General features: G+C 42.9%; 1 protein-coding gene across 4 annotated transcripts in view; it reads right to left on the bottom strand.

The window, feature by feature from the left end:
- Positions 1-328: 328 nt before the first annotated feature.
- Positions 329-16501, bottom strand: part of LOC108784492 (transketolase-like protein 2) — a 20251-nt gene continuing 4078 nt past the window's right edge. For 2 of the 4 annotated variants that reach the window (XM_018553333.1, XM_018553331.1), the window contains 11 exons: positions 9601-9698; positions 8534-8725; positions 8294-8421; positions 8015-8208; positions 6193-6357; positions 5234-5390; positions 3462-3592; positions 2734-2817; positions 2537-2633; positions 1353-1472; positions 329-576 (listed from right to left, as the gene is read on the bottom strand). In XM_018553333.1, the coding sequence (XP_018408835.1) occupies positions 404-576; positions 1353-1472; positions 2537-2633; positions 2734-2817; positions 3462-3592; positions 5234-5390; positions 6193-6357; positions 8015-8208; positions 8294-8421; positions 8534-8725; positions 9601-9698 (1539 nt within the window). In that variant the 3' untranslated portion in view covers positions 329-403. Of the gene's footprint in view, positions 577-1352; positions 1473-2536; positions 2634-2733; positions 2818-3461; positions 3593-5233; positions 5391-6192; positions 6358-8014; positions 8209-8293; positions 8422-8533; positions 8768-9600; positions 9699-15499; positions 15614-16501 lie in introns of all 4 variants that reach the window. The other 2 variants (XM_018553329.1, XM_018553330.1) reach the window with 2 other exon arrangements.

The raw sequence follows: 16501 nt of genomic DNA, 5'->3' as shown, positions 1-16501 counted from the left end.
GTAGAAGAGTAATGGTAATGTTGAGAGCCCCGTGAATGTATGGCATTATTAAATGCTTAATAGAAACCGGCAAAGAATGACATGTGGAGGTTGCCACTGCCAACCAGCTCTTCTGAAAATGCTAGCTGTCCATTGTGCTTTCCTTACAGATCCAATACATTTGGAGTCAGTGACTTTCATTCGGATTAGAAGCTTGGACTTCATTCCAACTTTCCTGATCGGCATACTCAATAAGAAGCTTCTGGATCAGCATGGCAGCCAGCGCGTTAACATTTTCTGAAGGTGGTTAGTAATGACAGCCTTGGTATTTTTTTAGCAAGGACTTCCTTTACTAAAGCCACATGCAACAAATAAGCTGCTCTACTTTTCTACTTGCAGCATTCCGTAGCACTACCAGGTCTTGTTAATTTGCAAAGGTAGACTTTACTGCTTCAACAATGCACTTGGCACTGATGCCAAACATTTCTAATAACTCTGTAGGCTTTCCACTACGAGGAACCCCTCTGACTGCCAGACTCTGAACAATGAATCCAGGCTCTCCAGCTAATGCTGCAGCCACCGCATCCCCAATGCCACCTGAAAGACAGAAAGGGAAACATTACAGCATTACAAAAAGGTCATGTACAGCAATTTGTACTAGTCTCATGTACAGCAATCTCTAGCCACCACGTGTGCCAAACCCAGCCATCTGCTGAATGTTCCTGCACTCTGCTATCCCCAAACAAAATTCATTCTATATTGAGGGTGCTATAAAATAGTGTCACTCAAATAAAGTGCACTTACAATGCATTCCCCCAAAAACCACAGCAGTTCTTGCTGAAGTATAGCCATAAAATGGCAGACACTCCCAATAAAGGCAACAGGGAGTGAACGGCAAGGAATATAAACAAACTTAACAATTCAAGGCAAACCATCAAACATTTGAAATGCACCCCAGTGAACCATTTTACGGTCCAAAGGTTTTATAGTTCTGCTGAGCAAGTTGATTCCCCAGCTTTGCCCTCCACACGACTGCTCAAACTATATATATTAGTCTTTTTTGCAGATTCACCATCAATTAACAGTAATGAAAGTAATAAAAGTAATAAAAAAATAGAACATGGTGAGAAGGGGAGGCATCTGCCCATCTATGCTGTCTTGAGGATTTATGACAAGTAGGGGAGTCTGACCTGTGCAGCAGTATAATAAAGACAAGACACCAAGTTATCAACCCTCTGCATACAACAGCAGCTACAATGCCAGTTGTGTAGACTTTGTATTTAGGGCTTTTTCTTGGAAATGCCGAGAACACCAAAACCCACGTTCCGATCACCATGCCCAAATCTAAAAACACATTAGCACTGAAATCTTACCTTCTTTGTAATGATCCTCAACAGTAATGATATGACCACCAGTAGCTCTGCCACTGGATATAATGGTAGCTGCATCCAGAGGTTTAATGGTGAATGGGTCAATCACTCTGATATTGATATCTTAAAAAAAATAAAAAAAATGAGACTTTATACTTAGACTTCAAAACAAAAATACATTACAGGTTAAAATGCATCTGCTATAGGAGTCTATTTATACCAGGGGGAAAAACCCTGTATTAAGTGGCATTCAGGAAAAGCTGAACTCCAGGATAAGCAAATATCATCTAAGTGCCATATTTATTCTTGCCTTCAACCTGGTGTGCAGCTCTGTCCAGTTATACAGTGTAAACTTTGCCTCAGTGCAGACATTTCCTGTAACAAAGACCAGTCACTGCTGCCCTATCCTTGTGCAGGGTGACTAGTCTAGTCTCCACCCCCTCTGTAGTTTTCTGCAGGCAGCCTGTAGCAGGTGGGCCTGCTGGATCACTCCCACAGATCAGTGTATAGCACAGTGACATCACTGCTAGTTTTACAAGGCAATATGTGGGTTTGCAAAGCCATTTGGAGCACAAAGTATATTTATATCCTTTGTGCCAGAGGAATATATGTGAATGAAAGTTTTAAAGATCTGCTTGAAACCATTTTACAGCAGATGTTCTTCTGATCATCACAGAAAAGGCTTTTTTTTTTTAAATAGATAAAGCTTAGAGAACTACAAAATGCATCAGTCTTTGATCCCTTTAAACAGCAAGGACCTGTTCACCCCAGATGCATTTTCCAAAAGGGTGGAAAAGAGAAAACAACAGTAGTGTACAGCATACAGGATTGCAATGAACTGGTGTAATTTAGTGTACTGGCCTGCATTTTACAAGCCACCTCAAATCATATGCAATCTCTTCCCCCCCCCCCCAAAAAAAAAAAAACACCCCATACACCACACCCCATCAGTGCAATGATATTTGTGGTGTGAACTCAGCCCAAGGTAGTGATTTTCATGACTAGGCAGTGTCTTGCAGCACAGCTTTATCAAGCAGTCACTATTTAAAAAAAGGACTTCCAGTGCCTGGAGATAAATGTATAAACTTTCACAGATCATGTCAAGTCAGGAATCAGTCTCACCATGCCTAGATATTCTAATGGTGGCAATTAAAAGGGTAAAGTTGGCACAAAGGCAAGCTACTAACCTTGTTTGGCAAGCTCATCTGCGGCTGCCAGCGCCTCATGTAATGTAACACCAGCTCCGATCACAGTCACCCTGTCTGAATCGCTCTGACGTACAACCTTAAAGACAGTAGCAATATTAGAATGAACCACTGAAGCAATAAACAGAGCGTAAAAACGGGTTGGAGGGTTGCTCAGAGGGCATGTCATGCCAATTTACCTTTGCTTGTCCAATTTCAAACTTTTCCTCTGGAGAATAGAGGATTGTGGTATCCGGCCTGCTGGTTCTAATAAAACACATCCCCTAAAATATAAAGAGCTGATCATATTATGTCCAAAACAAAGATGTTACACAGCCATTATGCAGTAGCAATGGACAACAAGCTGCAACAATGCACAGCAACCCATAGCAAGTGGATTCTAGTTTAAAAAAACGAACTATGAGTTGAGTGCTTTTCACTCCTCATAATTCTAGCCAACCTGTGACAATGAGAGCGTCACAGGTCGGCTCAGTAGAGCGAGAGGTGAGCGAACATATACTGGCGTTCGCTCACCTCTCGATCCTGTCACAGCTCTCTGCCGTGACAGGGGGATGGGCTAGATTCCGCACTCCGATCCGCCAGCGCTGACTGGCAGAACGGACGGGGGAGGGTACAGTTGGCTCTGCCTCTAGATAGCTGGCTCTGCCTGTCAGTCACGCAGATGGGCGGATATGGCACAATTGTCGGGATCCGCACATTCAGCGTCTCAGTATGCCGCGAGCAGTAGCTAAAGCTCGCGGTATACTGAGCCTAGGGTGACGGGAGGACGCTAGTTTGTGTCCTCCCGGTACCCTAAGGAGAACTATGGGGAAAAGCCTTAACCCCATAGTTCTCCTTTAAGTTACTGCAGGTCAGAGATCAGATATACCTGGCTGCTATGGCATAACTCACTGAATAGGACACTTACTGGAGTGTTGGCAGCCAGACTGACTGCATGTTCTGTGGAAACGCCATCACTGGGATAGAAGACTGTACAGGATGGAATAGCACGGAACATAGCAATATCCTCCAAGGCCATTTGAGAAGGACCGTCCTCACCTGACAGTAAAAACAAAACACACCGCACTCATTTGCAATCAGAATTACACATTAGAGCCTTCACAATAAAAAAAAAAAAAATTCACATCCCAATAATCACAGTGCTGCTATGTATTTTAGGTATGAAAGCTTAGTTTTGCTTGTGACAACTGTAAATCTTCCTTCTGAAATTAATTTCAATAGGGTTAGCAGTAGGAAGTCACAGGCACAAGATGTAATCACTTCCTAGGATCAGAATTTAATCAAATAGATTCCAATATAACTAAATGTTTTAAAAAATATTGCAATGTGAGCTATAGAAGTTTTGTATAAAATGTAATCAACTTTGCCAAAAGTTCTGAAAGCCGCAAAACAGTCACTTAGAACAGGTCAAAGCTTCACAACCTTGACATGTGTAGCAGGAGATAAAAACCCTTTCACTGCCTAATCAAGCACATATGGAGGGACACAGTATGTGTGCTTGTAACATGTGGAAAACCGAATAACCTATATGCCCTTTAACAGTTTAGCACCTGCAAAACTAGCGAAAGCCAAAACCATCCAGAATGTTTTTAACCTCAGCTGGCCACACCTTTTTTTGCAAATTTTCTATTGCTGCATTTCTAGCATTTGTAAATGGACCCCACTCCCACCCAAACTATACATTTTATGAAATCACAGGCTCTGTAGAATAAAAAGATGGCGCTAACTACTAATTCTGTACATCCTGCAACAGTGTGCTGGTGTGTGTTGTGATAAACAGGATACATGTGCTGCCAAAGAGTTGAATTGTGGCGTACACCACAATATGGTGTTTTTAATTATTTTTTTTTACTGTTGGGGAGCCTCGGGGAAATATCAGGGGCGGGGAAATATCAATGGTCGAAACAGATGGTCTACTGATGATCGCCATTTGACATGGGACAGTCAGGGGACCTGTTCTGCTATAAGCTCATTGTTGTTTTAGCGACCATAAACTTATACCAGAAGGAGTGAATGCAACTAACGTATGGCATACTGATGTGGCTAGCTGCAAGTGGTTGTGTTCTGCCGTATGCCATAGGTCTGTGGCAGCAAAAGGGTTAAAATACATAGTGAGCGATGTAGATTTAAATAAATAACCCTAGAATTATTTATCTCACTCCATCTGTGCAGCAAGAGTGTTAAGCAAACATTTCTTTACAAATGACCCATTAGGCTTTGCTGGGCAGCTTTCCCTACGCTGTCCGAACACAAAGCCTTGCTTTGTACAAGGCCCGTTTACACCGCGCTGCGCTTTGGTGCTTAATGGAGGCATACATTTTAATTGGTGTGCGACAACACTGTGTATAGAGTTAAAGTGTAAAAAATAAATTATATACATCTCAAAAACAAACACGCAACGCAAAACATGCTGGTGTGCGCATGCTGGTGTGAACACATTATTGGCATCACAAGAGTGCTGAAAAGCCTCTGATAGCACAGATAGATTTAAAAAAGGCAAGTACAGGACACATTTAAGGGAAGGGGGGAGGGGGCATGCAATACGTAGAAGTAGTTGGCTATTGGACATGCAAGTTGGTTACCATGCCTTCATGTCAGCAGCAGTAAAAGGGTCAAAGACAAGATACATAAGGCCATGGATATAGTATGCAGAAGGTAGAAAGTAAAAAAACAACTCACCAATAGAGACTCCACAGTGTGAGCCACACAGGTTAACATTGGACTGAGAAATGGCCCCCATACGAATGTGGTCATACGCTCTAGAGAGGAAGGCAGCAAATGTGCTGGCAAAAGCCACAGTTCTATTGCGTGTCGCACAACCCATTGCCACACTGACCTGTAACAAACATAGCAAGACAGAAGAATGATGATGTATACTGCTACAAATGCAACCTGATAAGCTATATGAACATTTTGACTAGTGTGTATCTAGCCCCTATAGTCATGTTCACTTCCAACTAGATGTCCAGCTAAAAATCAGCAGGTCCTGAAGTGGTCAATGATATCCATGGCCCGTTGAACTAAAAGACTAGATTATGCAAAGAACCCTACAACACATCTATAGCAAGTTTGACATGCTGATGCCTAACATTTCCTCAGAAAAGGTCCAAAGGCTGTGTTAAGGCAAGCAGAGCTAACCCATCATTGTCCCAGCGCCACCTGAACAGATAATTAGAAAGGATCTTATCCTGCACAGGTGAATGAGGAAGGCTGATCAAGCCTGAACCCCGTGCCCCCTGCCCTTGTTAGTTTTGGCTAGAGAGCTGTTAGATTTCCCTTCACTTCCAGTCCTGGGGACAATCTGAGTAAAAATGCAATAGGAGTTATAATCCCTACCCACCATCAAGAAAATAAAGTTTTGGCCATAAATACACTGTAATGGCTACTTAATGGTTACCTTTCATGACAAAATATTTGACCAATTTTCACCACTAGAGGGCAGACATATCCATCAAGGCCGTAACAGCAGTGCAAAGTACTGTATTTAAGACCATGTGTAACCCAATTAGTGAAATGTTTTAGGGAAGGGAAGACAAAATGCAAGCAGATTAAACGTCAACTGATGCGATTAGACATTTATAGCAAATACAGTCTGCATAGCTCTACAATGAGAACTATACATCCGAAGAAGTGTTTACCATATTCTGTTCGGCAATGAAGCACTCTATAAAGCGCTCAGGATGCTCATTCTTGAAGATCTCAGAGAATGTGGAGTTTTTCGTGTCCCCATCAAGGGCGATGACCCGGCTGTTTGCATGCCCCAGTTTAGCAAGTGCCAGGCCATAAGCTTTACGTGTTGCAATCTAGAATAGAGGAAAAAATTGGTCAGTCCTGTAACTTTCACAGAACAATGTATTTAACCCCTTAGTGACGGGAGACGTACAGTGTACGTCCCGTCACGAAGTGCCTATACGACGAGCCATGTACACTGTACGTGACGAGTTATATCAGGCTTTGTAATGCTGGTAACAGCTGATTCTCAGCAGTTACCAGTCATTAATGAATACCTCAGTATTGAGGCATTCATTAATGAAATTAAGTTTTGTAAAAGCTTCTTCCTTTCATTAATAAAAAAATGAAGCCGTTACATGCAAACACAGGACCGCAATTTGCGATCCTGTATTTGACAGCTCAAAATAGCAGAGAGGTAGCAGTGACTCACCTCTCTGCTATTTGTTTTGACAGCTTGAGAGCCCAATGTTTAGATACATTTCACTAAAAAGATACAATGCATATCTTTTGAGCGAAATGTATCAGTTCTGATCGTCTAGGCACGATCATAGACATTTTAGTGAGATCTGAATCTGACTAAAGTCAGGATCAGTCTCTAAGGTTATGATTAGCTGTTCCTAAGTTTGGAGCAGCCTAATAGCCAAAAATTAAAAAAAATTAAAAAAGTTAATTTATCAAGCAGTCATAGTGACTGCTTGATATAAACTGTAAAAAAAAATGTAAATTTTTTCTTGTCAAAGTGTAAAACAAAACTAGGAAAATATACATTTTTTTATACTATAATAAACAAATAATCAAAACTTGTGAAAAAAGTGTTCTAGTTTCTAATTTTTTTAAATTTTATTCAAAGTGATATAAATTATATAGCCCTATTTATTCAAAGTGATATTATATAGCCCTATCTGTCCTCTAAAAAATATATAGTAATGTGTGGGTACATTTAGTAAGAAAGTATATTACTGCTGTGGAAGAATCACACAGCAAAAATTTTAAAAGTGTGTCAGTCATTTATGAACAGAAAATGAAAACTAGCTCAGTCATGAAGGGGTAAAACATTCGGTACCCATTTCAAACCAATGCTACCACCAATACAGAGAAGCTGGTAAACTAGGAATGGACTTTTTCATGTCACATTTTCTGACTTTCCATTGGCCATCATAAAGGAATTGGTTCTAGTTGCCAAGCTTAAATTGTCCACATGCAATTTAGGTCTGCACATTAAGAATATATATATATATATAGGCATTTTTTTTGAAGGCCAGTGCTTCTGTCCCGCCTTCAGCATTCTGAACATGGGAAGCATACCGAATGACGATCAAGGCATCAACTCAGAAGTAGACACAAACCATGGTGGACATCACTCTGTTGGACACCAGGCATGAACCCAGAGTGACACCCATATGTCAAAGTTTTCAACCAATTCCTGCAGGTGCAAATTTGTTTTATTTACATGAAGACATCATCCAGACACATCCTATACAAATGTACGGTTTTCCATTATAATACAAGATCTTTTAAAGGTCATTTTGCAAGCGAGCTGCCATTCTTGAACTGGCAACCTTATCAACTGCCAGGTGTACTGCATAGGATTTGTCAAGCGGCTTGCCTTGTCAGAATTCTTTAGGTGGCATTTTAGTATATGTGACTAACTGTACACTGCATTTCATCTAGACTTTCCTGAATTATTTCCTCACATTTGTCTTATGGTACAAAGGAGATTGCACTCACCTTGTCTCCTACTTTGTAACTGGGAGGAGTGGACATTGTAATGTTGGCAATGCTGACCTCGGGAGCATCTCTGATGGGAGCCAAGGGAGTCAGGTTCTTGTTGGTCTGGATCCGATTCTGGATCTCCTTAATAATGGACTCTACCTTTTCTTTAGGCATAGGTTTTCCATGCCAATTATCTTGATTTTCAACACCTAGGAAGGACCAAAAATCATAACAAGGTTTATGTATTTTTTGCAGCAACTGTCATTTTATGAACAGAACTGTCCAGGACCTTACCTGAAATGCCTTTTCCTTTGAAGGTTTTAGCAATGATTGCAGTGGGCTTGTCTTTCGTGTTGGCTGCCTGCCACAGAGCATAGCACAATTCTTCAACATCATGACCGTCCACAATATAGGTGTTCCATCTGTGAAAAGGGGGAGGGGGTGTAAATTAAATAAAGGAACTCCATTAGGGATGCACAGATTTTAAAGTGGAACATATATATTTCTACCACATGACAACTTATATACAGTTACCCAAAAGCTTCGCATCTTTTCTTGTAGATCTCAGTCTGGTGCTGGAGAGGAGCAGCTTCACTTTGGCCCAGACGGTTTACATCAAAAATGGCCACCAGGTTATCTAGATGGTAGTGAGATGCAAATGCCATGGCTTCCCATACAGCACCTTCAGAAGACTCGCCGTCACCCAGCAGACAATAAACACGATAACTGCAAAGAAAAAAGCAACCATGTATTAGGTGGCAAGGACATCTAAACTGCCAATTTGTGCAGTGTAATGGAAACTTTTGTATTGTTGGAGAAAAGGGGAAAACAAAAAACCTCACAACCCACATACCCGAGTTCAGCTTTAAGAGATCAGTATGTGCAGTCCCACATGGGCTGAGAAGTAGGACTGCAGTGAAGCTGTTAGCGGCTACCTCAATAGCAGACAAATGGAACAAACCAATTTTTGAAAAAGATTTTTCAATAATTAGTGTTTTGGGGAAAAAAGCTCCACCGTTTAAGATTAAAGACCAGGGCTTTGGTCAGTGACTGCCAAGGCCAAGATTATATAATCTCAGATTAAATTTCCCCCAGTTAAGGCTGCATCCCATCACAAGATGAAAGGCTGATCTGCATTTAGCATTTGTTAACACAGAAGAAATGTAGGCATTAGGATTTACAGGGAGTATTGGACCTGATGCATGTTTGGAGAGAAAGTCTGATGGAGGCATTGTCCTTATCTTAAGGACATAATTAATGGCCCATTTACATTTGTGTGGCAAGTTAATGCATATGTGTTATGTCACACATTAACATGCATTGCATTATTGCAGCCCCTTGAAATGGACTTCCGACGCAGCAAATAACACACAGCCTTAGTGTGTTGAGGTGCTATTCAAACAATGGCATTGCAGCACGTGCAACAATGCTTTTTCATAATGTGGACGATGCCACAATGCATAGATGTAAATTTGTCCCCAAGTCATATTCTCTAGAAAAAGGGCCTCTGACCACATTACTCTTTGGCCTATGGTGCTACCAATTGTTTAGAATACCCCCATTAAATATGTGAATTCGTTGTGGGGAACAAGTGTACATACCTTGCCTTATCAAAGTATTTCCCAGTGTAAGCCATACCACAGGATGCTCCCAGGCCTTGTCCAAGTGAGCCAGTAGCAACATCAACGAACGGCAGTTTCTGTAATTCAATAATATCGTTAGAGCTGTACGCCAGTATTACCTTCAGTCTTGCATGGTTGTACATGCTCCTCTCCTGTACTCAAATCAAATAGCATACGGTTTTTCCACTGCACACTGTAGGGAGCTTTAGCAGACATCTAATGCAGTGTAAGAATCCAACTACCTGCCTGAATTCATGTCCACCATCAACTACCTTTTTGCTCCCCAGCCCGACAGTCCCTGGCCTACCCCTTCGTTTTTAACCAAGGAGGCTCAGCATTAGATGTGGGTGTTACCTAGGGCATTCTGCATGCAGTCTGACTTTGAATGCCTCTTCTCCAGACTGACATCTACCCATCAAGCTCACTACCATGTGTGCATGCACATTAGTTGAGACTGGAGCATCAGCAAACTTGTCAGTCTTCCTGTTGGGAAGATTTCACACTGCCTGTGGCAAGCAGGCCATCAGGTTTGCAGAATCCAAAAAAGGCAAACCCAACGGCATTACACAAAACACACACACAAAACCTGGGGATCTTCTCCACACTTTGACATCAGATGCAACCAAAACATCAACATTGTAGATCTTAGAGAATAGAAGACAAGGTGGCAGACATCCAAATCTGAGAAACAGTAGCTTTATGCCAAAGAGCCCAGGAGGCACTTACAGCTCTACAAGTGCCTTGACAAGAAAGGTTTGGCACCCAGTGCATGAGACCATAAGCTTGATAATGCTCGGTTAGAGCCATTGATAAATGGTAGCACAAGAAGCTGGTTCACCATTACAGAGACCATCAGTAATGAGAAAGGAAGGAAGCAGTGGCTGCAAGAAACGTACAGCCCAAATTGCAATGGAGTTCTAGGCCTCAGCACCACCTTGTCAAAGACCAGAAAGTTCTTTATAGTACAAGGGCAGCAGCACAGAAACTCAGAGATGATGGCAACAAGAAACAAAATTAGTGGAAAGGTGAATATCCCTAGGCTGTTCAAACTGGCAGATTTTGAATCTTTGGGAGAACCAAATTTGGATCTTATGGAATCATCTGGAAAAACAGGGGAAGTCATATGGGTGGCACCCTGCACAAAAGGCTTGATCAAAGAATGTGAAACCAGCAGTCTCTGTAGCAAGATTACAATAGCAGAAATGGTGTGGATGGCCAAATGCTGACCCAGTCCCATATGTAAAAAGGCAAGGATCCCTAGGGTGAAAACATCTCATCTTGCCTACTACATGCAGTGCTAGACCATATTGGATGTAGATGGTTTCATCAAGCAGAATACAACATCTGCCTGGAGCAATCCAGAGGTTTGGGGATAACCAGAATGCCCATCCATCTCAATCCCAAGAAGCAGAGAAGGGATAAGTTTCAGGTGAGAAAAAGGCATGGTCAGGTTGTACCAATAACAGAATCACCAGAGCATCCACAGCTTCTGCTAGAGGTGCACTGTACCTCGAGAAAAAACCTGTCCAGTCTGTTGAACTTTGAGACCAGGAGGTCCCAGAACAGGGCTCAAAATTTGTGGAAATTTGGGCCTTAAGTACTGGTCCGCGAGCTGGTACTATGTGGCCCGAAGCCAGCTGATGTGTCAGGCACACGGTCGCAGACGGCGTACCCGACTTGCGGGGGCAGCTCCACATCTGTGTCGGATGCAGATCGCAGAGCTGCTCCGGTCAGCTCTGGCTTCCTTCGGCCGAGGGTCGGACCTCACTAAATCACCAGATAACTAGGGATCGATCCTGCTCACAGCCTCCTCACTGCAAAGATGTGAACAGGTGAGGGGGGGTTGGAGTATTATTTTCTGTGTGTGGGGGGAATTTTATTAACCATTGCATGACTTTCGTTATACAATGGTTGTAAGGTCATTAAAATCTCGTACGATCTGCCCATCTTGGACAGGCAGATCGTACTTGCGATCATCGCAAGCCCTCCCTGCTGAGGGGCGGGCTTCCGATGATTGCAGTGCTGAGCGGGCAATCTTACAATTATTTTTGCTTAGAAGACAAGTCGTACGACCTTATAGTAGAAACAGTCGCACGCTGCCCATACACCTGCTGATATCGTACGATCGCAGGATCACCCACGATCATCGGTAGGTGTATGGACACCTTTAGTGTATGTGTATATTATGCCCCATTCACACCTACAGTATATTTCAGGTGTGATTAGAGAGATTCCTGTGTCAGGAACTTGCGTTTTCCTGCTGCAGGAATCCCTAATCTGCCGTTTACAAGCGGCAACCATTATAAGATAAGAAATATCATAAGATTTAAGAGGGTGTGTTTAGGGGGGCAGGGTAAGGGTTAGGTGGGGCAACTGGTGGCTAGTAACTCTTGGGTCCATTGGGCTGAATGGCACAAAATCCGCCGAAAAATAGATAATGTTCAAGCTGACAAGCGACATTGAGCTGCGAGATGTGAACAGCTCCATTGAAATAGCTACACTGAGCTTCACGTTTGAACAATTTGAGCAGGAATCCCGCTACAAACTGCTCAGTGTGAATGAGGTCTCAGGCTTCTTTGGCTGAGAGGAAGAGAGCTCTTGCCACCAGTGGCTTCCTTAGTGATAACATTCTGGGTAGCCCCTGAAGGTTTTTTTGTACAATCCAACACTTCGTTAAGGTCCTCTGACAACACATCCATACCACAGCTCAAGGCTGCAGGCATGATTTCTTAAATGCTCTATGACCAAGGGATCTACAGCAATTGTGATCAAATCCCTTCCACTAGTGGTTGACCAGTCAATTGGGTTTGACAGATTAAGGTCATGGTCAAAAGTCTACAGTGCAGGACCAGCTAGTGAGATCACAGTGTTCATATGGGCCATACATAAATAAAATGAGAAAGTATGCAAGCAGCATCTAGTGTGCTTTCTCCTTAGAAATTCTGTGTCATTGGGGCAAGTTTTACCGGTGTAGGATGGCCCTCCAAGTCACAGTCAATCTTCCTCAGGTTAAGAAGGTCAGATTCCTTAATATAACCAGCTTCAGTCCATGCAGCATAGAGGATAGGAGCAGCATGACCCTGCAGAGAAACAATTCATATTAAAAAACTAAATAAAAAAGCATGACAGAAATAAAAAAACCCAAACACAACATAGGGTAAAAGGGTAGAGCTGCAGCTAACGATTATTTTCAAAATCGGTTAGCCGATTAATCGGATAAAAAATTAAATTCATTTTTAAAAATAGCTCCAGTGATGGACTACTAGTTTGTATTGAGATTGTAGTCCATCACATGAGCAAGCTTGGAGCAGTGGAAGTAAAAGAAAAAAAAAAGTGGTGTGCAATATAGTGAAATGGAAAGTGTAAAATTATACAGCAATGAATGCAGAATGGCATCGGCTATAGAGGACTACAAAACCCAGCAATAGTACATTATACAGCAACATACAACCAGCTATAGAGGAATACAACAAATCTGGTAATAGTACATTATAGCTGGCGGTATTCTGCATTGCCCTGTATAGTGTACTATTGCTGGGTTTTGTAGTCCTCTATAGCTGGTGGCATTCTGCATTGCACCACTGTATAAATGTATTATTGCTGGGATTTGTTGTACTCTTTATAGCTGGTGGTATTCCACATTGCGCTGTATAATGCATTATTGCTTTGATTTGCAGCAACACATTATACAGCGTACAATGTATTGCTGGGATTTGTATTCCTCTATAGCTGATGGTACATTGCTTTGTATAATATACAATACAGCACAATGTACCATCAGCTATAGAGGACTACAAGTCCCACTATCCCAGCAATACATTATAGAGCACCATGTGGGGGCAAAGTGCAGGCTTACCTGGGCAGTCTTCCAGCAACTTACTCCTGAGATCGGGCCTGTCTATCGGCGGCTGTCATTCCAGCGGCGGCTGTCATGTCCATCTCCCCGCGTTCCTGTGCCGATCGTGGATGTGGGCGGTGAGCGTGAGGCGGGGCATGGATGCGGTTCTGGCAGCGGGTCTGGCAGCAGTGAGCGTGAGGCACGCAGCCGTGAACAGGGCCAACTAATCGATGATTGAAAACGTTGACAACTTTTAGCAAGATTACAATAGCAGAAATGGTGTGGATGGCCAAATGCTGACCCAGTCCCATATGTAAAAAGGCAAGGATCCCTAGGGTGAAAACATCTCATCTTGCCTACTACATGCAGTGCTAGACCATATTGGATGTAGATGGTTTCATCAAGCAGAATACAACATCTGCCTGGAGCAATCCAGAGGTTTGGGGATAACCAGAATGCCCATCCATCTCAATCCCAAGAAGCAGAGAAGGGATAAGTTTCAGGTGAGAAAAAGGCATGGTCAGGTTGTACCAATAACAGAATCACCAGAGCATCCACAGCTTCTGCTAGAGGTGCACTGTACCTCGAGAAAAAACCTGTCCAGTCTGTTGAACTTTGAGACCAGGAGGTCCCAGAACAGGGCTCAAAATTTGTGGAAATTTGGGCCTTAAGTACTGGTCCGCGAGCTGGTACTATGTGGCCCGAAGCCAGCTGATGTGTCAGGCACACGGTCGCAGACGGCGTACCCGACTTGCGGGGGCAGCTCCACATCTGTGTCGGATGCAGATCGCAGAGCTGCTCCGGTCAGCTCTGGCTTCCTTCGGCCGAGGGTCGGACCTCACTAAATCACCAGATAACTAGGGATCGATCCTGCTCACAGCCTCCTCACTGCAAAGATGTGAACAGGTGAGGGGGGGTTGGAGTATTATTTTCTGTGTGTGGGGGGAATTTTATTAACCATTGCATGACTTTCGTTATACAATGGTTGTAAGGTCATTAAAATCTCGTACGATCTGCCCATCTTGGACAGGCAGATCGTACTTGCGATCATCGCAAGCCCTCCCTGCTGAGGGGCGGGCTTCCGATGATTGCAGTGCTGAGCGGGCAATCTTACAATTATTTTTGCTTAGAAGACAAGTCGTACGACCTTATAGTAGAAACAGTCGCACGCTGCCCATACACCTGCTGATATCGTACGATCGCAGGATCACCCACGATCATCGGTAGGTGTATGGACACCTTTAGTGTATGTGTATATTATGCCCCATTCACACCTACAGTATATTTCAGGTGTGATTAGAGAGATTCCTGTGTCAGGAACTTGCGTTTTCCTGCTGCAGGAATCCCTAATCTGCCGTTTACAAGCGGCAACCATTATAAGATAAGAAATATCATAAGATTTAAGAGGGTGTGTTTAGGGGGGCAGGGTAAGGGTTAGGTGGGGCAACTGGTGGCTAGTAACTCTTGGGTCCATTGGGCTGAATGGCACAAAATCCGCCGAAAAATAGATAATGTTCAAGCTGACAAGCGACATTGAGCTGCGAGATGTGAACAGCTCCATTGAAATAGCTACACTGAGCTTCACGTTTGAACAATTTGAGCAGGAATCCCGCTACAAACTGCTCAGTGTGAATGAGGTCTCAGGCTTCTTTGGCTGAGAGGAAGAGAGCTCTTGCCACCAGTGGCTTCCTTAGTGATAACATTCTGGGTAGCCCCTGAAGGTTTTTTTGTACAATCCAACACTTCGTTAAGGTCCTCTGACAACACATCCATACCACAGCTCAAGGCTGCAGGCATGATTTCTTAAATGCTCTATGACCAAGGGATCTACAGCAATTGTGATCAAATCCCTTCCACTAGTGGTTGACCAGTCAATTGGGTTTGACAGATTAAGGTCATGGTCAAAAGTCTACAGTGCAGGACCAGCTAGTGAGATCACAGTGTTCATATGGGCCATACATAAATAAAATGAGAAAGTATGCAAGCAGCATCTAGTGTGCTTTCTCCTTAGAAATTCTGTGTCATTGGGGCAAGTTTTACCGGTGTAGGATGGCCCTCCAAGTCACAGTCAATCTTCCTCAGGTTAAGAAGGTCAGATTCCTTAATATAACCAGCTTCAGTCCATGCAGCATAGAGGATAGGAGCAGCATGACCCTGCAGAGAAACAATTCATATTAAAAAACTAAATAAAAAAGCATGACAGAAATAAAAAAACCCAAACACAACATAGGGTAAAAGGGTAGAGCTGCAGCTAACGATTATTTTCAAAATCGGTTAGCCGATTAATCGGATAAAAAATTAAATTCATTTTTAAAAATAGCTCCAGTGATGGACTACTAGTTTGTATTGAGATTGTAGTCCATCACATGAGCAAGCTTGGAGCAGTGGAAGTAAAAGAAAAAAAAAAGTGGTGTGCAATATAGTGAAATGGAAAGTGTAAAATTATACAGCAATGAATGCAGAATGGCATCGGCTATAGAGGACTACAAAACCCAGCAATAGTACATTATACAGCAACATACAACCAGCTATAGAGGAATACAACAAATCTGGTAATAGTACATTATAGCTGGCGGTATTCTGCATTGCCCTGTATAGTGTACTATTGCTGGGTTTTGTAGTCCTCTATAGCTGGTGGCATTCTGCATTGCACCACTTCAAATCCCAGCAATACATTGCGCTGTATAATGCATTATTGCTTTGATTTGCAGCAACACATTATACAGCGTACAATGTATTGCTGGGATTTGTATTCCTCTATAGCTGATGGTACATTGCTTTGTATAATATACAATACAGCACAATGTACCATCAGCTATAGAGGACTACAAGTCCCACTATCCCAGCAATACATTATAGAGCACCATGTGGGGGCAAAGTGCAGGCTTACCTGGGCAGTCTTCCAGCAACTTACTCCTGAGATCGGGCCTGTCTATCGGCGGCTGTCATTCCAGCGGCGGCTGTCATGTCCATCTCCCCGCGTTCCTGTGCCGATCGTGGATGTGGGCGGTGAGCGTGAGGCGGGGCATGGATGCGGTGCAG

The sequence above is a fragment of the Nanorana parkeri genome, unplaced genomic scaffold (genome assembly GCF_000935625.1).
Source record: "Nanorana parkeri isolate BGI_ZX_2015 unplaced genomic scaffold, ASM93562v1 scaffold116, whole genome shotgun sequence".
Classification (NCBI taxonomy): domain Eukaryota; kingdom Metazoa; phylum Chordata; class Amphibia; order Anura; family Dicroglossidae; genus Nanorana; species Nanorana parkeri.
This window is presented reverse-complemented; position numbering and strand designations above follow the sequence as displayed.